A 27009-nucleotide genomic window follows, 5' to 3' on the forward strand; every position below is an offset into this window, starting at 1 on the left:
TAATTGTCAACACTCTCAGACAATTGACAACCCTCTGACGCAACTTGCAACCCTATCAGACAGATTGCAACATTCTCAGACAATTGACAAGACTCAACTTGCCAGACTCTCAGATAACATACAACGCTCTAGAAGAACTTGCAACACTCTCAGACTACTTGAAACACTATCAGACAATGTCAACACTATCAGACAGTTGACAACTTTCAGCACTATACAACATTTTCAAGCAACATATAACACTCTGAAACAACTCTTGCAACACCCTCAGACGACTTGCAAATCCTCAGACAACTCACAACATTTTCAGAAAACTCTTACTTTGTCTTTTCTATTCCTGCATTAAAAATTTTATACATTGCTAATCATATTAAAAGTTACACTTCACCCATTCTGTAAATAAACCACTACAACAACTTTTTTTAAAAAAGTCATTCATCTTCATATCCCTTATATTTGAGAGACTTTGCAAATACATCATATATATATACTTAGGTACATAAAATATTTATCCGGTATTTCTATCATCACAACAAATCGAAGGTCGAATTCAAACAAATGAACTGAGAACTCGAGCTGGTCGATACAAAACAATTACCAAAAAACATAATAATAATAATAATATGATACAGACATGTAATTACTAACTATAAAACGAATTGACAACAAATTAATTTTGGATCGTCCAGCGAGTAAGAGTTCTTAATTAATTAATTAGGAGTCATTTCATTTGAAAATCTTATTTAGATAACAGAAACATTTAAGTCTATGTAATGCCAATACAGTTTAATTTCATTATCGAATTGATGTTGTGCCAGTACACGTACAAATAAATATATTATATATATATATATATATATATATATATTATGATGCTGAATTTGATGTTGACATATGTATTAACAAAGTCTAGTAATCGAGCATAACATAAAAAAAAACATGAATTTCTTTCAAAAATTTATTTTAAATCCATACGTTTGGGCTATAATCCTAGTCTTCATTCAGTGGAAACTAAAAATAAAATTAAAAACTAAAACAATTGAATCGGAGTGAAAAGAAAAATTATAAAGAGTAAAAAGTACTTGCAATTAGTTAATCCTAGTGTTAAATTGTAAGATTTTAATAATCCATTGTATGAGGATATGGTAATGCACTACACTATGTATTATAAACATTAAACCCGTAATTACACAATATTTTCACAAAATATTAATTTAAAAAATCACAATTGGATAGTGTGTTGTTCGTAGACTGGTTAAAGATATAATGGAGAAAGGACTTTTTAAAAAATATTTTTTACACATGTGTGGAAACCTGACTCAGAAACTCATTCTGGTGTAATATGTTTGCCATACATTAAAGAATTGTATGTTCCTTGGAAAAAACTTTTTTATAAACTTGGACTACGACTTGTAAACAATTTTAGTACAACGACTAGTACTATTTTTACCAAAACAAAAACCCCTTTTAATATCGAACGACTTAGAAATCCCGTCTATCAAATAAATTGTCTAGATTGTAATTTAATTTACATAGGAGAAACAAGCCAGAACTTAATTAAACGTTTACAACAACATAAAAACAATTCAAAAAATCTGAGACAATTTAAAACTATGATTGCGGAGCATATTTATACTTTAAAACACAATATGGACTTTTCTAACCCGACTGTACTACAATTCGAACAAAATTTATTCAAACGAAGAATTATAGAAGGACCTTTTTTTTAACTATTTACAACAATAAAACAGTAAATAAACGGAATGAACTTAACACTATGTGCGACACAAATCTCTTTTATTTAGATAGTATTTCCAAATTTCTCACAAAACAATAAAAACGTCGCGCAAAGGATTCGCAATTCGTTCCACACATGTGTAGAATCTTGGTAAAAATATTTTTTAAAAAGTCTTTTACTCCATTATATCTTCAACCTGTCTACGAACAACACACTATCTATTTGTGATTAATTAAATTTGTATTTTGCGAAAATATTGTGTAATTACAAGTTTAATGTGTATAATACATAGTGTAGTGCATTACCATATCCTGATACCATGGATCATAAAATTTTTCCAATTTAACACTAAGATTAACTAATTGTAAGTACTTTTTACTCTTTATATTTTTTCTTTTCACTCCTATTCAATTGTTTTAGTTTTTAATTTTATTTTTAGTTTCCACTGAATGAAGCAGCTGTGATTATAGCCAAAACGTATGGATTTAAAATACATTTTTGGAAGAAATTCATGTTTTTTATTGATGTTATGCCCGATTACTAGACTTTGTTAATATATATATATATATATATATATATATATATATATATATATATATTGCAGGTGTGTATTATTACACAACAAATTAGGCAGTGTCCATCTAATCAATTTTATACAAACAGGCAGTGTATTAATATTAAACTATATATATAGAAGTAATTATATACACAAGTGACGGAATGACATTTCGCTTAAACCGAATAAAATGTCAGACGACATTTACATTTAAATACGGGGGCAATTGTGCCTCATAACATAGCGTTGTCATGGCAACGGTAGAAAATGTCTGTTTATTTGCTGTACGATCAGGCGTATTTTACATATAAACAAGCAAAGAAGAATGTTATAACAGAATCCATTATTTTGTTATTGTTTATATGTAAAATACGCCTGATCGCACGGCAAATACACAGACATTTTCTCAGTTTCTCTACCTCGTTGCCATGACAACGCAATCTTATGAGGCAGAATTGCCCCCTATATATATATATTCAAGCACACAAATTATTTTAAATTTTAACAGCTCTCACACACACACATTTCAAAAGACTTGTTTCAGTCAAATTAATTAGAATTAATAATTCATTATGAACCTTATAGAAATTAAACTAGACGTTAAGAATATGTACAAGCCTGAAAAATCATTCGTATATAAATTTAGAACTTAATTGTAATATATACATATACACAAAAATACACTATGTATATATATATATATATATATATATATATATATATAGTGTGTATTAAATTTTTCTATTATTAAAACTTCATAAAGACTAAATCGACAAGTTTCACAACTTTACAATCTTTCTATCATCTTTATGAAAAATTAAGTAAATACAAACAATTCATCGACTCACAAGAAGAACTTCAAATTTACTCATCTGAGTGTTTCAGGTTGATAGTTGAACTGAACCCTAAAAATATTATAGGCCTGTGGGAACGTGCTTAATCTTAATAATATGGAAAATATGTCAGACTGTAAGAAATGAATACACCTACAGTAGGCTCTAGTATGTTAAAATTATGTTTTTTTATATAATTATATAGTAAAATATTGTTAAAATATTAGTAATTTATTTATTCATGGCTTATGAGGTCAATTATCTGATAAAATACAAATGTAGCATAGCGTTGTCATGGTAACGCTATGTTACGATTCAAATTTCATATAAATTGGTAGTAAAAACTGTCAAAATGTTATGTATTTTCTGTGTAATCAGGCATTTTACACATAAAACCTAACCTACAAAAGATACAAATATCAAATAACGTTATCATAAGTGCAACTTTCTGATAACAAATACGTAAAGTTAGGTTAAATGTGTAAAGCGCATGATCGTACAGCAAATACATAGTTTGTTGACAGTTTTTACAAACTACTCATACGAAGATAGACCCGTATTATAGTGATGTCATAACATTTATATTTTATTGGAGATAAAATTTCTAAAGTTTCACACATAAAACCTCCAGAGGTCCTAACCGCAAACGTCTAAGTATTACCATTCACGCATGTGTTATCAAAGTGCCATTTGGAGGTTAGGTTTTATGTGTGAAACGCCCGATGTACATCTAAGACACAACTTTCAGAAACTTATGGTAAAAATTTTGAATAAAAAACAGAAACCATAATTGAAATCTGCAGAAAACACTATATGTATAACTAGTCCTGTTGGTCCTTAATACGGATTTAAGTTGGTCCTTAATATGGATATTTTGACATTTTTTTTTACTCCCAGAGTCTCAAATGATTCTATAATGATGAAAAAATATTCTCTGAAAGTTTTAGCTTCTAATATTAACTTTAAGATAGTCCGCAATTCGATCAAATACTCTTATGTAAATAACATGGGTAAAATTCTATTTGTTTTTTGGAATTTTATAACTTTGCGACAAGTGAATCAAAATTTTGAGATCAAGATTGTATTTGCTTATTTTGATCATGAATAAAAAAAATTACAACAAAAATTTGATATGTTATAAAATGAGTATTTTCTTAGAAAGAAAAACCGGGAAACTTGAATTGAATCGCGGACTATCTACAAGTTAGTATTAAGAATTAAAACTTTCATAGAATATTATTTTATCAATTTGGAACCATTTGAAACCCTGGGAGCAAAAAAAAAATCCAAAATATTCTTATTAAGGACCAACTTAAATCCATATCAAGTATCAACAGAACTAGTTATACATATAAAGTTTTCTGAAGGTTTCAAGGACGCTATTTCTCGAGTCAAAATTTTTATTTTGTCTGTGTCTTAGTTGTGCATCAGGCGATTCACACATAAAACCTAACCTCCAAAAGGCACAAACGTAAGAATATTAACTTTAGTTAAATTTCACATATAAGTAAACAAAGTGATATCAGAAAGTTACTTATGTTGAGGCTATTTTGTAACATTTGTTTGGTTTTGGAGGTTATGTTTTATGTGTGAAATGCCTGACTTTTTCCCTAATCATTAGGTGAAGCACTTTCCACAGGCCTATAATATTTTACTAGCTGAAAACCCCAGACAAGTATGCTTGAAGTTCTCCTCATCAATACAAATCTTATTTACCATGCATTTTATACTATATACTATATATATACAACAATTTATAAATATATGACAAAATTATGAAAGTATCAAATTTATTTATTATTAGCACATTCAATACCTGAATTATGTTCCATTATTATCATCTATTGATCGATACTTCGATATATATTTATATTTATTATTAATTAATTAATAGTTGACTATTACAATGGTATACGGATAAGATTTTAATTTTCTAACTTCGTTTACACACTTTGTGCGTTATTACTTAAAAGAAATATTTATCAGTTTATATATACATTAAGTAATTTTCTAAATTATTGTAAATAACAAAATCAGTCGTTATAAAAAAATTATCTAAGTGCCTTTCGATGATTACTTGTCTCAGTGTTATATTGAACAAGATAATGGACACGAGAATTAATTTTAGTCGAGTCAGAAAAATGTACGCTTAGAAAATACCAACACACTATAATATATATATATATATATATATATATATATATATATATATATTATGGTGGTCCTTAATATGGACATTTTCGAATTTCTTTAGGAATAAGGAGTCGTATAAATATTGTGTGTATTTTTGAATTTATTATTTACAGAATTATTTTTATAATGGTTTTAAAGTAACTAAAACCGTTATGAATGCATTAAATCAATTTTATTGTTTGTCTTTAATAGTTCCTGAAAAAATGAGACATCCCATATATACAAAACGTAGAAATAATTATCAATGAAAAACTTAAATATTACTTTAATCAAAGTTGCTACACGATAAGAAAAAAATAATATCCTCTTCACAATTGGAGTGTACGTGTGTCGCCTATAGTCGACATCCGGTGTGCCGCATATAGTTGACATCCGGTGTGTAGAAATTTATTATTTTGATTAGAGTACATATAATGATTTATTTAAAATATTTTTCAACTAATAGTATCAAACGATTGAGAGACTATATTTAAAAAAAACTGATGAGTAAATTTTGATAAATAAATCCTTTAGCTACAAGCGTCGCCTATAAACAGCAACCATGTGACAACCTTTGTTTTCGTGTGTCGCCTACAGTCGACATCCAGTGTGTGGATGTTTTATTTTGATTGGAGTATGATTTAACTAAAATATTTTTTTATTAATAGTGCTAAACGATTCAGAGACTTATGCGAGAAAAAAAAGATGTGTGTTCGTGTGTCACCTATATATGGCATCCAGTGTATCGATTTTTTTATTTTAATTCAAGTATGATTTATTTAACTAAAATATTTTTTGAATAACAGTATCAAACGATTCAGAGACTACACAACAACAGAAACTGATAGGTAAGTTTCAATATAAAAATGCTCTTCACGACTTGTGTATACGTGTCGCCTATAGATGACATTCAGTGTATCGAATTTTTAATTTTTAATTTTTGAATCAATTTTGATTCAAGTATAATTAATTTAAGTAGAATATTTTTTGACTAATTGTATCAAACAATTCAGAGACTACACGACAAAAAAAAAACTGCTGAGTAAATTTCGGTAAATAATACTTTAGCTACAAGCGCCTAAAGGCAACACCTGCGTAGCAACCTGTGTTTATGAGTGTCGCCTATAGATGACATTCAGTGTATCGAATTTAATTAATTATAATTCAAATTTAATGATTAATTTAACTAAAATATTTTTTGACTACACATCAACTACTATACGACAAAAAGGCTTATGTTATACTACCTATTGGCGACCTGTGTGTAAAAGTGTCGCCTATAGTCGACACACAGTATTTATTAAACTAGTATATTTTTTTACTAATTGTAAAAAACGATTGACAGACTACATGACAAAAAAAACTGACAAATTTAGATATAAAAACCTATCGTTACGAGCGTCGTCTATAGGCGACATCCCCTTGACATCCAGTGCCGCCTATAGTCGACATCCAGTATGTCGCCTATAGTCGACATCAAATTTTTTTTTATTTTGATTGAAGTATGATTTATTCAACTAGAATATTTTTAAAGTAATAGTGTCAAAAGATTCAGAATGACTTCAGAACATTAATGAAACATTTGCCAAAATTAACAGCAAACCATATTTTCAAGCAAAAAAAATGATATATATTATAACGCAGCCAATTTTTAAAATCTTTAATAGAATTTTATGATAAACCACATCTCATAGGCCTCTAATATAACAATTCATTTCTCCTGTATCAATAGTAATATAAAAATTGGTTGTTAAAAAAGTAAATTTTGTGGTTGCTCACATATAAGCGCAAGGTTTGACATTTTTCAATAAATAATTGAATTTTATTTTTTGGAATAATACAGTTGCATAATAAAAAAATTGTTGCATTTGATACTTGTACAATATTATTAAATATTTAAAACAATGAGCATTTTGGAAGTATCCAGAAAAACTTTTGATAAACCAAAGTTTGTAAAAAAATTGATATAATTTTTATTTATTTTGACTTTTTCTGAAGCATACATTTTGTGACTCAACAAACAACCTAATTAATCTTGTATCCACATCCAAATAATATATCCAATATAACCTTTTCGACTCGATTATGCCAAACAAAACTTGCCAAAAAATTCAAACAACTATTACCTAACCGCTTTATACAAAAAGTGTCCACAATAACCACTTTACTCAAACATAGTACGAATAAAAAAGTACCTTCATTATACATCCTCCCTCGATCCACCATCTCATTACGATGGTCCTCCTTCCCATTCGATCAAATACTGCACCTTGCCATCCGAGTTGATCCTCCTGCCCTGCACTGCAAACTTTTCACCATTCAGAATCCTATTCATGGCACCAAAGTAAACATTCACCGAGCTCTTCAGATCGGTCATGCAGACATCGGAGACTTTGCCCCCGGGGGCTGATTGTCCTATCTGACTGATCTGACTGATTTGTGTCGAGAGACGTCCGTTGGTGGAGTTTCTTCGGCCTGTTTCAGCGTAGGTGATGTCTTGGCGCTGGCGGAGTCTCCGGCCGTTCAGGGCGTAGTCGACGCAGTTCGAGATGGGGGTGCTGCTTGTTTGAGGTACATTGAGGCTGCTTCGGAGAGATCTTTGGGTTGTTTCAGTCGAGTGGAGCGGCGTGAAGAGGGCCGTCTTGGAGGCTGTTGTTGAGTTTGACATCTGGGGGGAGGGAGAAATAGAAAATATTTAGAGGTTTTGTAGATGCTTGGTATTAAAGAAACCTGTTTTTGGATAAGTAGAAATGTTATGTTGCGAGTCTGTAGTGATAGGAGTTGGTAGTCACGAATTGTCAAAAAGCAATGTATTTGCAGTGTGATCAGGCGTTTCACACATAAAACCTAACCTCCAAAAGGTACAAACATCAAATAACAATGCTATCATAAGTGCAACTTTCTGGTGTCTCTTTGGTAACATATACGTGAAGTTAGGTTTCATCTGGTCAACATTTCTAATTGTATCCGGGAATTGGCCCTTAATTTTTTAAGTAAAACTTCTTTAGCACTATTCATACCAAGACTTAATATATACCTAATTCTACCATAGCGGATCAAATGACCCGACTCTATGTTTCATGCTTGAATGTATGAAATATGGATGTTAGGAAGAAAATAAAAATAAAAATTAAATTTATTTTAATTAAAGAAAAAAGTATGTTGAGCATTTCTATTACAAAAGCAAAAATAAAAAAATTTAATTCATAGTTAATCGTATCATTGTACATTTTGGTTTTATTTTTTATTACAGTTTGGTTTTATTTTCTTTACAGCATTCTATTTGACATCTCATACGTTTATAAGCATCTGTAGTAGACTTAAGCAACGATATTTTCGTATTTTTTTCTTGTTTTGGTTGTTCACGGACTTCTCGAAAATCGGCGCCAAGTTCTTCTTCTAGCTTGAGTAAAAAATCTTGTCGCGAGATATTTTCTCCTGTCGTTTGCTTTTACAAAATCCAGGCATTTATGTTAGCTAAATCAAGGATATTGAAAAAAACTAGGAGAGGCCATCTGCAAGACTTGGTTTTTGTAGTAAATTTTCTCGCCATTTGATCGGTCATGTCTACATCAAATTTGGTTTTATTGTAATATGAAACAGTTTCAGGTAAACGTTTATCATTGTTTTCTTTATCGTCGGTATCTGTTGAATCAAACTCATTTTCATTTTCAACCAGTATATCTTCATTTTCAGAAAATTCATCTTCACTAATTTCTGAAAACTCTTCGCCAATATTATTTATATCTTCTAAGAACTTGTAATGTCTTGTTTGCTTCGGCATTTTTCCGGGTAAAAAATAACCTGTATTACTATAGCTATCAAAATAAAATATAAGCTAGGTACTTACCAAGACTTTCAATTTCTGTCACTTTTTCTAACAATAAAAAGCTATTTTCAATCTAAAATTTTTGGCATTTTCTTGAAATTATTCTGAGCTAGTTTCAGTGCTTAGAAGAATGTGCAACTTACTGACTACAAATATGACTCGACAATCTCATAAACCAAAAAATTCTCTCCGGGTCAAATGACCCATTGTGGTAGATATCGGTATACAAGAAGGATAACTCAGAATAAACAAAACAAAACAAAAAAAAAATTGTTTATAACTGTACTTTAATTACTTAAAAAAAGTCATGAAGTCAAATGTGCAAACGCAATGAAATTATACGTGCATTTAAATGCAAAAGTTCAAAATGGGTCATTTGACCCGTCATGGTATGTTTAGTGTTAGGCGCGACTAGGTTGTAAATCCGTACAAATGCAACGGAAGTGCGTTACGGCAGATAAGAGTCGATAAGAATCGAGTGCCAATGATTCGTCATTCGTCATTCAAATATTAATCATTATGATTTGTTGGTGGCTTTTAGGTTTTTTTTTTACAAATTATGGCTTTTAGTATTTTACAATTGAAATTCTAATAATTGGAAAAGCCTAAAATATTTTGTGTGATAAATACTTGGGCGGCTTAGTGAGGATTAATAGTTTTTTCTGAAAGAACACTAATCCCGTGATCGCTTTTTAAGGATTTTTGAGCCCCTTTCTCCCTCTTGGCGATTTTCAAAATTTTCCTTGATCATATTCATACGTATGAAAATGTTAAGTTTAATATGTATAAAAATGTTAAATTTGTGGTATTTTTTTAAATTTTGCAATTTTTGTTTAAATTTAAGCAAAAAATACACATAATACCTTGTAGTAGCCCCCTTCCCCTCCCCTATTAAGTAATATTTTGCAATTTGTCAAACATCCCCTTTTAAGCCTCATGTGTTTAAAAACCAAAAGTTGAAAATTATTTAAGTAGTAGAATAAAAAATCACATGTGGAGTGCCTCAAAGAACAGTTCTAGGGCCATTATTTTATCTATTATATATACATGCTAAATTTGAAAGAAAAAAAACTAAATCAACATGTAGGTAGATTGATAGTGTGTACTGTGATAATATAAACAGACAAAAATTGAGGATAAAATCAATTATATATTTGAAAAATGAGCACAAAACTAAATACATTTATTTTCAACACAACAGATTCAATTCAATTCAAGTATGATATTTGGGTATCAAATAAATGGAAAATTACATTGGAATGATCAAATAAACTAGTTGAAAGTGGCATTTTGCCTTAAAGCAAGTTGCATGAACTTCCCGAAATGTGTAAGAATTGACTTAATCGATCGAAAATGAAATTTAGATATTTAAATAAAATTTTTAACTGTTTATTTTAAAAACAAAGTTAACGCTTTCAATTAAATCTAAACATTGCGATTTCCAATAGAATTTTCTCAAACAAATTAACTGTAATTACATTTATTATATTGCATTGACACGTGCTTGTATGCCCTAAAATTGTAAATTAGTATTTCAAATTTTAATGAATTAATAATGTTTGGCACATCACATTTTACTTTCACGAATCTTTAAAATTAAACGTTTTGTCGTAGACTATAGTATCTATCGTCAAAAAAAAAATTTTAACACTTATTTCAAGAAAACTGCCTGCCGATCTCTATTAAAAACTAATCAGCTCTATTCCCAACCAACATCTTTCGAACGATTTTTAAATTTTCAAAATCGATTCAGAATTGCGGGCTAAAACGTGGACGAAAATTTGTTCACTTTTCTGCTATTTACGAAGAAACGGTCGAATGGCTTTTACATTTTTGAAATCGATCCAGCCGTTTTTGAGAAAACGTCGATTTTCGGCAAAAAATCTGTTCACACACACACATACATACTTTTTGAAAATTTCAGAATGGCTTGATACGTTGAGAAAACGTAAAATTAGCGAATCGGATTTTTTGATAAAAACAAACTTCTCCTTCAGGAAATAATAATAAAGAAAATTGAACAAAATTTTAAAAAAATTGAAAAGCAAAAAATATAATAATATAACATATAATCGAATAATGAAGTTCTTACTAAAAGTCAGTAAATATGATTAAAAAAAAATTAGACAAATATATATATTCAATTCTTGAATAGTAATTGTTATTTTAAAAATATTAAGTTATATTACATACTCCCCTGCCGACGAGTCCCGTCCCGGATAACCATAACAAAAAATTACCGTCCCGGTTTTGATTTAAAAAAAAAAATATGGTCACATTAATACAGTGGTTTCCAACATTTTTTTGCATCGCGCCCCCTGCTCTAATAACAAAAATTGTTGCGGCCCCCTTAATTTTTTCAGCAACTTAATTCCACAAATACTCAACTGATATCATTAGACTACAAATTAATATGCAAAATTAAGTAAAAATATGCATAAACACCAATTGTTTTTTGTTAATTTTTTAATATCAATTCAAAAGTCTTGGGTTATAGGTTATAGGTTATAGGGAAAATAGTATTCTCTAAACAGATGTACACGCCCCCCTGAGGTGACGCGCCCCACAGATTGAAAACCGCTGCCTTAATAATGCACGGTAAAATATCTTATTTTCATCTTAGGAAAATATCTTATTTTCATCCCTAGCAAACGAGAATCATATGTGCCTAAGTGAGCCTTAAATCGTATGCATATATATAAAACAAGAACGTTATGTGTGAGAAAATTGCTGAATACAAAATTCCGAAATTTAATCAGACTCTTACATTAATAATTTCGACAAAAATTTAAAAAAAAAAAATGGAAACTTTTTGGCTGCTGAACCCAGATTATCATAACCAACAATTACCGCTCCGGTTTTGATTGAAAAAAATATGGTCACCTTAATAATAGTTATTTCTAAAATTCTATAGAAACTTATATTGCCTCTTACCTCTGGCAGTGAATTTCGCCCCCGCGACTTCCTAAACTTTTTCCTCTTCACCTCTCCATTTTCCCCAATCAATAAATCCTTCTCACTCAGTTTCCTTTTCAGCGTCCTAGCAGCAGGCCTGGTATCAAACAAGTTGGCCACCACACTGTTTTTCCTCTTCTTCGCACTCAATTTATTCTTTCCCTTCAACAGATCAGGATTTGTACTTTTAGGCGGCGAATGAAAGGGATTGTTCTTCCCTCTAAAATTCTTAGGCGGCGGGATAATGGAATCTAAGGTGCATCTGGACGAAGTCTCGTCTGATGAATCACATCGGTCATGTCTAATTGATTTTAGGCTGTCGAACATGGATTTCAGATGCACTACACTATCCGTGTCCATCGGTTCTAACCTGGAGTCTTTGGAGTTTTCATTGACGTAGTAGTTGGTGTCGTTTGAATTGGAACCTGTTGCTGGTGGCGTAGGAGGTGCTGATACTGACGTAGGTGGTGTCGGTGGACACACAGCTTTTGCTTTATCTTCTCGTACAGACTTTCTTAAATTCTTACGCCTTCTACTACCCGTCAACTTCGATTCAGAAGTCTCTATCTTTAATATCAATTTCAACTCATCCTTTTTATCACTTTCAATTATCCTAGCCTCAGGAATTTTGATGTCCTCGCTCACATCGGTGTCTGCTGACATCAATTCTTGTCTGTCGTTCTCTTTTTTGAACATGTCTTCATTGTCATCAAGGGAACATATTGAATCGGAGTCGGAATTTTTGGCAATTTTTTGGCGATATGCGTTGCCTTTCATTATGGAGATCATGTTGGAGTCTAAGGGAACTACTATGTTCTCACGACGTTTCATTGCTATGCTATTCGAGGTGAATGTATTCGAGTTGATTGATTGGAGTGTCATGTTGGTGGATTTGTTCACAGGAGTACGACTGTAAAAGAAAGAATTAGGTGTAAGTGACATAATAGCTTAAGGTTAATTGCATAGACTTTTCTATGATGTGTTAATAAATAAAAATTGAGATTTAACAACTTGAACATTCAAACCTACGGCAAAAACTTTATATATATATATATATATATATATATATATATAAATATTCTTTTACATTTAAATAATTCAGTAAAGTGAAGCAAAATACAACATGCATAAGTTTAAAAAATAATGTATATGCAACTTTGGACGTATTGCGTTATTTATTAAACTAAATTATATAATTTCATCTGCCAAACATATACTGCATCTTATATTATTTTAATTTCTGGCACATCTCAGCTGATTTTCGGCAATAGAATTGTAGATATTACATTATTCTTATTCATATACATGAATATGGATTTTATTTACTAATATTGTCTTGACTCGCTTAAACTAATTTCAAGTTTCAATTGAATCGACATTTTTGGCAGATGACAGTTCTCAAGTATTAAAATGTTTTCAATGTCAAACAATAATGTTATTTTTTGCAATTTTTTCTATTTATTTCTACTATATTTTTATAATCACATACATCCTAAAGAAATTCCTTAACAAACTTCAGAAAGATTTATCAAAATCCAAATAATCGTTTAGGAGGAGTATCAATTCATACATTACAGAAGAATTTTATATATAAGATTACATCGTATATATCAAATTTTTCTGTAATGATGTATGTAAATATACTCCTCCTAAACTATTATTCGGATTTTAATAAATCTTTCAAAAATTTGTTAAGGGAATCTTTTGGGATGTATGTGATTATAGAAATATAGTAATATTGTAGAAATAAATGAAAAAAATTGCATAAAACAGCATATCATTGTTTGACATTGAAAATATTTGAGGCATTGTTTGGCATTGCAAACAAATGAAAACTGTCATATACCAAAAACTTCAATTTACTTATGAGACTAGACAATATTAGAATATGAATAATGAATTTATGATTATGATTAAGAAAAATGAAATGTGTACATTATTATTGATAAAAAGCAGCTGAGATGTTAAATTAATGATATAAGATACGCTGCTGAGATGAAATTAAAATAATATAAGATACAGTATATGTATGGCAGATTGAATGATACACATATGAACAGAATTCGACTAATTAATTCACTTAAAATATGAAATTAAGTAATAATCAGAGCCGGTCCAACCTTGAATAACCTTAGAAGGCGCGCCAATACAAGATTCGGATATGAAATTTTCAATATCGTTGTTTTTTTTTAATATAATTCAAGAAATATACATTTCTTTGCATCTTCTACTAATCTTTGCACAATATTTTTAAAGTATTGTTAAAAATTTCACATTAAAATAACAAATGGGAAAGTAAAGATAAATACATACAATTCGTTCCTTACAATATCAATTAGGAGAAGTTTAGGATGCGTTTCGGATATCTTAAATGATAAAAAATTAACAAAAAATAACGTTATAGTTGAGGAATTCATGTAGCTTTTTTCTGCAACTAAATAATTTTGTATCTAAAAAATTCCTCTTTATATTTATTTTGAATTTTAAGTTTGATGCATTAAGTAACTCTTAAATAAATTTATCAAATATAATAAAATGTCAAATATCAAAAATACAAATATATTTTTGTACAAATTATAACTGAAACGGAGTTATTGTACAAAATGCAACAATAAAAAAAATCTAAAAAATGCCATAAATTGAATTTGAAACAAAAACAAGAAAAATAAGATAATAAATAATGATAAAATAGCAAGAGTTTATAAATTAAGTCACTTTTCTCAGGTCTATAATACTTTAGAATATTCGTTTCGAACATAAATTATCACTGCGCAAAAGTGCACCAAAATTGTAAACAAATTCAATTTCCTTTGTAAATTAATTTAGCATTGATATCTTTGAAACAAAGTCCAAAATTCAAATTACAAAACAAACGGCTCGGTCGATCGTCACACAAAAAACTGAAAAACGACAGTATTTTGGCTTTTAAATTTTTGAAATCGGTCCAGGTATTCTTGAGAAAACGTCGATTTAAGGTAAAAAATCTGTTCACGATAACATTCTAGATCCTCCCCCCATGAAGTAATGCTTAACGGCGGTTTCCGTAGGGACAAGAGGTTAGAGATATGCGGTGGTTTTAGTCGGTATTATACCCAGGCGGTATTGAGTCCGACATACGCAGACAAAAGACCTAGTCTGAAATGCATAAATTCATTCACTTCGTTGTACAAAAAAACAAACACGCACACACACACATAGATACATACATTTCCATTAAATTTGGTCTCATTCGATTCAGAACGACTTGAAACGTCGAAAAAACAAAATGAGCAAACCTGATTTTCTGGCAAAAACATAAACTTTATCTTTCGGTATGTTAAAAATAAAATTACATAAGTACTAAAATACCAAATACCTATTACTATTATTATTCAACTTACTCAAGAAACTGCATCCGTTTATTCCCCTTCAAAGCCTCTCGCAGATTTGCATCGGTTACAACCCCCGAGAAATTAAGACTTATACAAGGAGCTGGTGGAGGCACCCTTTCTCGTAAGCCCCAAATTGTCACCTTCTTCTTGTTCTCTCGTCCACATTTGAAACGATTCTTATTATTCGATAAAGCATACAAAATCTGTTCGCGCATTTCTGCTAGTGGAATATCTTTCATCTAGGTAAAGGATAAGTAATAAAAATTTGATTTTGAAGATACAGTAGAACTCCAATTATCCGAATTAATCGGGACCGGGGCCGATTCGGATAATCAAATATTCGGATAATCGGAGTTTTTTTTAAAAAATTGCCATTGGAAAGAAAAAAAGTTACGTTTTGATATTGCACTATTTTTTTTTATTGAATTAAATGAAAGAAACATGATATTTTCACATGTTTTAAATATAAATAAAATGTACTTATGTACAAGTTTAGAAATAAAAATCATTGTTTTTTAAACATCTCCGCCAAATCAAAACAAACAATGTGCCTACACTGGCTTTGCTGGTGGAAGAATAATATGGCACTTAGACTTTTTTTGGACATTTTTTTTTCTGAAAGTGATTCGGATAATCGGCGATTCGGATAGTCGGAGTTCGGATAATTGGAGTTCTACTGTAATTTGGAGTATGTGTGTATGTATTATTATTACCTGTGGTGTCAATTGCAGGGCATGCCAATTATCATGAGCGTAAGGTAAAATAACGTTATCTAAATCAAAGTATTTTATATTATTGTATGAGGTTAAATTGAATAATAGTAGATGGACTATGTCGACCCATTTTGTTTCCAGACGTCTCACAAATTCGTTTCCGAAATTACAAGAGGAGCACACGAAGATGTAAAACCTGAAATAAAATAAATAAAATATTATATAGGTAATTGGCTTGTAATAGGTGTAAATATAATGTACAGCAACAATTTTTCTACGACGAAATCAAAATAGCAAAGATTAAAATAATAAATAATAATAAATTATCAGCGGGCAGCGTATTTTTACGCTTTTTAATGCTAGTAACTTCAAAATCGGTTAACATATAAAATTAATAGAGTTTGCTTGTATTTTTTCTTAAAATTAAATTGATTTAGTTGTTTGTCGTTTATTTTAGTATTATAGTCTTCTATATATATATATATATATATATATATATATATATATATATATATATATATATATATATATAAATAAGTCGGGTTTTCCTTCCTGACGAAATAACTCCGGAACGCACAAACCGATTTCGACAATTTTGCATTCGTTGGAAAGGTCTCGGGCTCCGCAAGGTTTATAGCTAAGAAAATTAGGTGTGCATGGCATCGTGCCTTAATGCAAGCTGCTGGAACTTCACGCACCGTAATTAAAAATTCGAGTAATGACATTAGTGAGAATTATCAGAATTATGCTTGGTCAAGTCAACGAGCAATTCTTGCCGCAAAGAATAATGATGTACACGCCCTGAATTTCACCATTAAATAAAAAATTCCCGGCGATTTGGTGACATACCAATGATTCCGACTGGTCTTCCGTTTGACTTCAAACGATTGCAATTTCCAGTTCGCCTTGCGTTCGCAATAACAAGTCGCAAGGCCAATCGCTTAGTGTTTGCGGGATAAATTTCAAATAGATTATTTAGAAAATCATTGTTTTTCACATGGGCAGTTATACGTTGCCTTTTCACGAGTTGGAAAACTATCCGCTTTGTTTGTGTTAACGTCAGACCAAAAAACAAAAAAATGTGGTTTACCAAAGAGCACTTCAATGAAACGAATAATTTGCGGATTCACTTTCATTCACTTAGAGAAGTTCAACTAAAAATCACTTCATTTTTGTAATCGAAATAAATTCATTACTGTTGTGTAATAAAATCAAATTTTTCCTTTTCAAATATAAAACAAACAAAAAATTTCTTCATCTTTCTCACTAAACCATCTGGTGGCGAAACGGAGTTCGTCGGGTTTGCTAGTATTTTTATAATTAGCAATATGTAAAGTTAAAATATTTCTTCTGTTTGTTCCGAACATTTTATTTGTATACTTTAATATAAGCTAGATTACATTGTAAAAGTTAGGAAAAATTATTGTATACACCTATATAATAAACTTAAATATCTTGTAGGAACATTTTCTTGGTAATAGACGAGTGTTTAGCAATGTGTGAATTTTGGACATTTTCTAACATTTTTTTGAATATCTTGGAAATGTTTCTCCGGCCTCTATGTTGTAAAAACTAGATAAATTTTACTAAAATCTGGTATAACCTATTAGTTACATTTGCATATTAAAATTCTAAATAAATCTTAGTTGAAATGCAGACTTTAGTATTTCTATAACTTGCAATATATAGATTTAGGACATTTTTTTAGTTTTCTTCAAATAACTTTTAATTTTCATTTCGGACATTATAATTTGCTTGCATTAGTAAAAACTAGATAAAATTTCCCAAATTCAGTCAAAAATGTTTAATGCACTTTGATATTGAAATTTTGAATAATTCTTAGTTGAAATGCGGACTTTAGTATTTCTATAACTTGCAATATGTGGATTTAGGACATTTTTAACTTCCCGTAGGGTAAGTTATTGTAATGGGCCGAAAATCGGAATTGAAATTTTTACATTTCTCGACGTTTTGAAAGTTTCTGAACATTTTGGCTCAGAACCTCAGAAAAAATGGATGTGTATGTGTGTATGTATGTATGGATACAAATTTCCAGTCACGTTTTCGGGCGCACGGATCAACCGATTTGAATGGTTAAAAAAATATTCGATTCCTATTGATAGGGAAAAGAGCTGATTAGTTTTTGGCAAAGGCAGGTCCAGCCGTTTCGGAGATACGGAGCAAAGAGTGCAGAAAATAGAAATCGACTTGAGAAGGAGTATAGAATAGAAAACGACGAGAGAACGGAGTATCCGATTTGAATGATCTTAGAAACATTCAATTAGTAATGATTGGGAGAAGTATTTATTAGCTTTTGGCAAAAGCAGGCCCAGCCATTTCGACGATACGGAGCTAAATATGTAAAAAATGGCAGTTTTTGAGAGAACTAAGCGTCCGATTTAGATGATTCAAAGAACTTTCTGCTTGTCTTAACAAAATAATTAATTTTGAGAAAAAAAATTTTGTTCCAACTTTTTTTTTTTTTAATTTTTTGTATGTCGAAAATAATTCAGATTTTATTTTTAATTCTGACTATAGTTCTAATTATAACTTTACAAATAATTTCAGCTTTTTCAGTTTATATAATTCTTATAAATATTAGACAATGTTACAATATTTATAATAATCTATTTGAAAACATTCAGTATTCCTCGAACATTTCGTTACGGTACGAGAAGTTCCAGCAATTTGCCTTAAGGCACGATGCCATAATTGCCTCAAGACAGAATTCCACTTACAGCTAGTTTTATTTTTCTTCAAATAACATTTAATTTTCATTCCGGACATTATAATTTGCTTACATTAACAAAAACTAGATAAAATTTACTAAAATCTAGTAGAAACTGTTTCATACACTTTGATATTGAAATTTTGAATAATTTGTAGTTGAAATGTGGACTTTAGTATTTCCATAACTTGCAAAACATTTTAGTTTTCATCAAAAAAAATTTAATTTTCATTCCGGACGTTATAATTTGCTTGCATTAGTAAAAACTAGATAAAGTTTACTAAAATTTAGTCAAAAATGTTTTATGCACTTTGATATTAAAATTTTGAATGATTCATAGTTGAATGTTAGCATTTTACTCTCTATTTGCCCACTATACATATTCGTTTTCTTCGGCTAGTATTTTTGTCTCAATTATTATTACTCACCTGTCACCACAATAAAGTGGATACTGCAGACACCCGATACACCTTTCGTGGAACCACTGTCGACACCTGATGCACTGCAACATCTGATTGTTCCACTCACCGTTGCCTCCACAATAACAGTAAGTCTGTTGGGCATTCTTCCGGTGATATGCATCCCATGTTAGACTCTCAAGCTAAAAATAGAAAAAAAGAATACTTAGAATATAATCACTTAAACAGTACAACCATTCGGTTATTACATATCTATCTGTAGTTTTATCTTAGACTTACATCATATGGTAATTGATTCTCCACAACCGGTGCAGGAATTACACTAGCCGAGTTGACAATTTCAGCTGTAGTACTTGTGCTATTCCTTCTAATTTCCCTCCGCATATTTCTATTTTCCATTTTTCTTATATAATGCGTCTGGTCTACACATCTACAATAGAACCAAAAATAAATTTATCAACTTCCCTTAGGGTAAGTTATATAGTGCAGTAAACGGAGACGAAAAAAGGGCATAACCTCTGAATTTTTTTACTGTGCTCCGAATTGAATGAAATTTTGGAATTAGGTTCACCTTATACTCAAGTTCAAAAGTGAAAACAATTCGGGTTGCGCCCTCACCCCCCGGGGGGATGACACCCCTTCTCAAATGTGTAATTACATTTTTTCAAAATAACGTCGGAAATCGATAAAAAAACTAATTAAAAGAAAAAATGTCTTTTATAGTTTTTCAAAAAAACTAATACTTTTCAAGTTACTGGCCACTAAAGATTCATATATTTTCGGCGTTTTTCTTTGTTTTTTTGCAAATATTTCTTAAACTATACATTTTAACGAAAATCATGTAATGAACAAAATAATGTCAATAAAAATCTTAATAAATCGGCATTACATAAAGTGTTCTAGGAAAAATATTAAGCAAGATTTGAAAGAGCAGAGTCGTTTTTTTATTTCGTTCAAGATTTAATTGTTGTATTTAAAGCCATCTAGTGTCGAGGTTTTACATTTTATGCATTTCGGTGAAATTGGGTTTTATAGTGCTCAACATAAGCTTTAAAATGAGTGCTATTACAAGTTTTTTGCGTGTAAAATGAATGAGCTATCATGCAAATAAGAAGCGTATACAAAGTTTTTTTCTTTTAAATCATATGGTTTAATGAGCGCCATTTCCATCAGAATTGAAGTAATTCACATTCCATCTCACTTTATTATAGGCATCTTGAAGGATTCTAGCAGATTCACTACTTTAGAACAAACTATTTTCAGAAAACTCACGATTTTATAAAAACTTTTTTTTTCAATTTTTTTAAAAGTCGAAATTATTTTCATTATATCTCAAAAAGAATAAAAAATACGTATAAAAACATATAGATCAAAGTCAAAGGGATCTTTATGGCTTATTATTGTCTTTTATTATTTTTCATTCATACAAAAATTTACAGAGTTATGAATGCTTAAAGACTGCGCGACCGCGCAAATTGGAACAAAAAGTTTGAGGAAAAATCGTGAGTTTTCCGAAAATAGTTTGTACTAAAATAGTGAATCTGCTAGAATCTATCAAAAGGTCTTTAATGAAGTGAATTATAGATGGAATGTGAATTATTTTAATTCTGGTGGAAACGACGCTCATTAAACCACATGATTTAGAAGAAAAAACCATCGTATATGTTTCTTATTTGCATGATATCTTACTCATTTTACGCGCAAAAAACTTGTAACAGCACTCATTTTAAAGCTTATGTATAGCACTATAAAACCCAATTTCACCGAAATGCATAAAATGTAAAACCTCGACACTAGATGGCTTTAAATACAACAATTAAATCTTGAACGAAATAAAAACGACTTTTCTCTTTCAAATCTTGCTTAATATTTTTCCTAGAACACTTTATGTAATGCCGATTTATTAAGATTTTTATTGACATTATTTTGTTCATTACATGATTTTCGTTAAAATGTATAGTTTAAGAAATATTTGCAAAAAAACAAAGAAAAACGCCGAAAATATATGAATCTTTAGTGGCCAGTAACTTGAAAAGTATTAGTTTTTTTGAAAAACTATAAAAGACATTTTTTCTTATAATTAGTTTTTTTATCGATTTCCGACGTTATTTTGAAAAAATGTAATTACACATTTGAGAAGGGGTGTCATCCCCCCGGGGGGTGAGGGCGCAACCCGAATTGTTTTCACTTTTGAACTTGAGTATAAGGTGAACCTAATTCCAAAATTTCATTCAATTCGGAGCACAGTAAAAAAATTCAGAGGTTATGCCCTTTTTTCGTCTCCGTTTACTGCACTAATAGTGATCGCAAAAAAATCGAAAATGAAAATTTTTGCATATCTTTGTACGTTTCAGTGGTTTCTGAACATTCTATTATACCTTAGAAAAAATTGATGTATGTGTGTGCGGATACAAATTTTCGTCGACGATTTCTGGAACACCGATCATAAATAATTTAAAAAATATTTGAATAATTTGAATAATTTAAAGAACATTTGATATGTATTGATATAGAGACGTGCTGGTTAGTTTTTGGCAAAGACAGGTCTAGCCGTTTTGGAGATACGTGGCAAAAAGTGCCAAAAACGGTAACTCAGTATTTAAGAGAACGGAGCGTCCGATTTTAATAATTCTAAGAACATTCTACTTGTATTGACAAGATGAACTGCTCAAATTGTTGGAAAGGCAGGCCAAGCGCTTGTGAACTCTCAAAAATAATTTTAAAAAAATGCCACATGGCGATCGAAAATGTTTATTGGACATATGTACATCAAATTATTACATATTTTTTTAAAGATTTTAAAAATGAGTACTAATTTTGTTGGGTTCCGTACCAAGATTCTTAATTTTTAAAGTTAACTTGTATGCTTCAAACGAATATCAAAATTGTCATATTTTTTTTAAATTTTTTACTTTAAATATAAATTTAAAAACAATTTAATTTTAAAAATTGTACATATTTTATATGCATTTTTCTAATCATAAGAAATCTATCCTCAGATAGATTCAGCATGTTAATTAATGTAAACATACTTAAATGTTTTATGCGATAAGATCGTCGCTATATAACATGAACGATAAAATATATAGTATTTATAATTAACTATTTGAAAATATTTAAAAAAAATCTTATTATTTTAAATTATTTAATGAATTATTATTTGGACTGAAAATCGAAACTTGCGTATCTTTACGTTTCAGAGGTTTCTGAACATTTTAGCATACCTTATTGTTAGGTGAGTGTGTGTATGTATGTATGTATGGATACAATTTTTCGTCCACGATTTCGAGCGCACGGATCAACCGATTTGAATGGTTCAAAAAACATTCGATTCCTATTGATAGGGAGATGTGCTGATTAGTTTTTGGCGAAGGCAGGTCCAGCCGTAACGGAGATACGGAGCAAAGAGTGCAAAAAATACAAATCGAGTTTTTGAGAGAACGGAGTATCGGATTTGAATGATCTAAAAAACATTCAATTTGTAATGATTGGGAGAAAAGGTGATTAGTTTTTGGCAATGGTAGGTCCAGCCGTTACGGAGATACAGAGTAAATGTGCAAAAAATGGCAGTTTTTGAGTCAACTAAGCGTCCGATTTGAATGATCTAAAAAAATTTCTGCTTGGATTGACAAAACAATTGCTTTCGAGGATAAAAAATTAATTCAACTTTTTTTATTCTCCATAAAATATTTTTGTAATTTCGGATTAAAAATTTAAAAAATTACCCAGGCTAAGCACAGTCTAAGCGCCACTCTGGTACAAATGCTTACCCAAGTGCGTTTAGACTGTTTGAGCACATTTCCAATTTTGTGAAAACTATTGAAAAATGTGAAAATGCCGCCAAGCTAAGCACAGTATAAGTCGAATGTCGCACAGAATAATTTGCAAATGCGTTTAGACTGTGACTATACGCGAGCACTTTTTCAATTTTGTGTAAATTAGGCAACTAAACTGTTTTTTGAAATTGAATTCGAAATGAATTGACGATTGTTAATAGATGATAGGAGATAAATTGATTTATGATTTACATTTGATTTGCTCAGATATAACAAGATAGCAAAAATAGTGAAAGTTACAGTATTTGTAATAATATTTTTGAAAACGTTTAAAACTCCTCGAGAATATTTCATTACGGTACGGAAAGTTCCAGCAATTTGCCCTAACGCACTATGCCATACACCACTAGTTTCAAATATTTTTATCCAAAAAAGTCGATTTTTTCAAAAATTTAAAATTATTCAAAAATCTAATTTTTTCACTTTAAAAAAAATGTCTGTCTTTTTTTAACAAAATTAATTTTTGGTACGGAAAGTTCCATTCCATTTGCCTTAAGGCACAATGCCACAGTTTGATATTTCAATTTGGTAGTTCAACAATTATCAACATATATCAATTATTACCTTCGGCAGTTCCAGGTTCCATTCAGATTCAGCACCTTCGGTGTGTGACATTTCTGATGGTACCCCCTGCCACATTTGTCACAAACGATGACCTTATCACCTTCCTTGTCTTCGGATGTTTTACAAATGACACACAAGGGTCCACTGTCCGCCTTGTTTACTTTCAGGTGATTTATTTCTTTGGAAGGGTACCACCGTAATGTGTTGTCGCCGAATTTGACAAGACATTGGTCGCCTAGTACATCTACACTGTTTATAGTCCCTGGAAAGAGGAGAAATAGATAAATAATCGACTTAACACACTATATGCGGGCCCCGTAAAAATACTAAAAACTGGACTAACGATAACATTTATTGCAAGTGTTCAAGGCACTAAAGTCTGCATTTCAACTACGAATTGTTCAAAGTTTCGATATCAAAGTGTATGAAACAGCTTTTACCACATTTTAGTAAATCAAATTTTATCTAGTTTTTATTAATGTAAGCAAATTATAATGACCCGAATGAAAATTCCAAGTTATTTGAAGAAAACTAAAAAAAATGTACCAAATCCATGTATTGCAAGTTATGGAAATACTAAAGTCCGCATTTCAACTACGAATTATTCAAGAATTCAATATCAAAGTGTATAAAACAAATTTAACTGGATTTTATTAAATTTTATCTAGTTTTTACTAATGTAAATTATAATGTCCGGAATGAAAATTATAAGTTATTTAAAGAAAACTAAAAAAATGTCTTAAATCCATATAGTGCAAGTTATGGAATACTAAAGTCCGCATTTCAACAAAGAAATATTCAAAATTTCAATATACAAGTGTATGAACAGCTTTTACTAAATTTTAGTAAATTTTAACTAGTTTTTACTAATGTAAACATATTATAATCTCCGGAATGAAAATTCCAAGTTATTTGAAGAAAACAAAAAAAATGTACCAAATCCATGTATTGCAAGTTATGGAAACACTAAAGTCCGCGTTTCAACCACGAATTATTCAAAATTTCAATATCAAAGTATATGAAACAGCTTTTACTAGATTTTATTAAATTTTATCTAGTTTTTACTAATATAAGCAAATTATAATGTCCGCAATAAAAATTCCAAGTTATTTGAAGAAAACTAAAGAAATGTCCTAAAATCATTTATCGCAAGTGTTCAAGGCGCTGAAGTCCGCATTTTAACTACGAATTAATCAAAATTTTAATATGCAAATGTAAATAACAAGTTATACCAGGTTTTAGAAAAATTTATCTAGTTTTTACTGAAGTATATATATAAAACGTAGCGGCTGGAGAAAAATTTCCAAGTTATTCAAAAAAAAATATTAGAAACCGTCCAAAATTCACACATTGCTAAATACTTGTCTATTACCAGAAAAACGTTCTTACAAGATATTTAAATTTATTATATAGGTGTATACAACAATATTTCATAACTTTTATAATGTAATTTAGTTTGTACTAAAGTATACAAATAAAATGTTCGAAACAAACAGAAGAAACATTCTAACTTTACATATTGTTAATTATCAAAATACTAAATACTATAAATACTAAAATGAACGACAAACAACTAAATCAATTGCAATTTAAACAAAAAAATGTAAGCATACTCTATAATTCCATATTGTAAACCGATTTATTAATTACTATAGTGTGACAATTTATTAGATTTATTAACTACAGTAGTACCCCAAATTGAGCGTAATCTGACATACGAGTGTTTCGAGATACGAGCCGCCCAAAATTCGAGATATGATATGAAAAATTTCGTCAGTTAGAATGATTTTCTACCACAGAAATATTTTAGCTGTTCATGAGAGAAATTATTTTACAGTTAATCATTTCTATATGATATTAAATGTGTAGTAATATTATCAACAATACCTTATAGTGATTAATTATACAGATACATGGTAAGATCGAGTTTATTTTGTACATTTATAAAATACTATTTACTGTTTAACCATGAGTCCAAACAAAAGAGCCATATCTCTTGAATGAAGAAATCGATAAAAATCTTATCATATCTTTCGAGCTCTAAAAGTTTGTGAATAAAAATTCACCATGAAAAAGCTGACAACAGTTCGAGCATGGACCTCACTGGTTACTGACAAAAGGACTTACTGACAATAAAATAAAAGAACACTACTGACAGGAAAAAGACTCTACTGACAGGAAAAATAATTCTAATGACAGACAGAAGAACTTTTTACTGACAATAAAATGAAAAGAAAATACTGACAGACAAAAGGAAGGTATTGACAGGCAAATTTATTTTAATAGATAGCAAAATAGAAGAGAGTATTTTAGAATAAAAAATGACTCTACTGAAGGACTAAAAGACTATAGTGACAATTAAAATGAGGAGGACTACTGACATTCAGAAGGATTCAATTTTCAGATGAGATGATTGTACTGGCAGGCAAAAAATATATCGACTAAACAAAATAATAAAAACTATTGATAGACAAAACGGCTCTACTGACAATTAAAAGAAAGGAATACTACCAACAGACAGAAGGACTGTACTGACAATAAAAATGTATATTAATAGTTTGCAAAATGCAGTGAATGATATTTTAAACTAAAAAAAGCAAGAAGATCTATACTTATAAAAAAATAGGCAGGAAAATCATTCTACGACAGAAAAAAGTACTCTATGACAGACAAATTTAATATTTGCATTTTGAGATTTGTGAATATACTAAAGCAAATGCAGAATGAAAAAATGACTCTACTGTCAGGGAAAATTAATCTGCAGATTAAAAAAAGATATTGTAAGCGCCCGAAATGTTAATTAACAGTAATGAACTCCACTACCACAGACACTTTATTACCTCGAAGGACCAGGTATAATTTATTATTAAATGGCTATATCAGACCTTTAAAAAATAATAAATAAATTGAAGAAAAATAAGTAAGTTAGTATAGATAGTATTTAATTTTAGTTAAATTTCTTATAACTAGCTTAGTACCTATACTAGGGTAGGAAATTTTTGATTATGTTAGGTAGAGGAAGATGGATGTATAAAATTTGTAAAGCTCAAACAGATATTTTATAATAAAAAAGCAGGTATTGACAAAAAATAAATATAAAATGAGTTGGGCAAATTAGCTCCAATTTAGATTAAGGATGTGTATCTAAAATATCTATGCCTAATAAAATCATCATTAAATTGCATTGATATTTAATTAAATCCGATAAAATTTAAACCAAATTATATCAAAACATTTATAAAAGTGCTGCAAGCACAACATGAAATGAACAAAGAAAATATTTATGGAAAAGCTC

General features: G+C 29.9%; 2 protein-coding genes across 2 annotated transcripts in view; one reads left to right on the plus strand and one right to left on the minus strand.

Annotated features, from left to right (window-relative positions):
• Nucleotides 1-7391: 7391 nt before the first annotated feature.
• LOC113388502 (metal-response element-binding transcription factor 2-like) lies at nt 7392-25559 on the minus strand. Its single transcript, XM_026625877.1, has 8 exons — nt 25550-25559; nt 23715-23976; nt 19594-19744; nt 19324-19496; nt 16168-16363; nt 15464-15693; nt 12063-12993; nt 7392-7967 (listed from the first exon to the last, which is right to left on the minus strand). Exons 1-8 carry the CDS (start codon nt 25557-25559, stop codon nt 7530-7532), a joined length of 2391 nt encoding a protein of 796 aa, XP_026481662.1. The 3' UTR covers nt 7392-7529.
• Nucleotides 25560-25781: 222 nt separating this feature from the next.
• Nucleotides 25782-27009, plus strand: part of LOC113388503 (phosphate carrier protein, mitochondrial-like) — a 7152-nt gene continuing 5924 nt past the window's right edge. The window contains exon 1 of the mRNA XM_026625878.1: nt 25782-25820. Coding sequence (XP_026481663.1) covers nt 25782-25820 — 39 coding nt within the window. The remainder of the gene's footprint in view (nt 25821-27009) is intronic.

Source organism: Ctenocephalides felis, unplaced genomic scaffold (genome assembly GCF_003426905.1).
Source record: "Ctenocephalides felis isolate EL2017-DRISC unplaced genomic scaffold, ASM342690v1 CF-g0.4_SCAFFOLD_03572, whole genome shotgun sequence".
Lineage (NCBI taxonomy): Eukaryota > Metazoa > Arthropoda > Insecta > Siphonaptera > Pulicidae > Ctenocephalides > Ctenocephalides felis.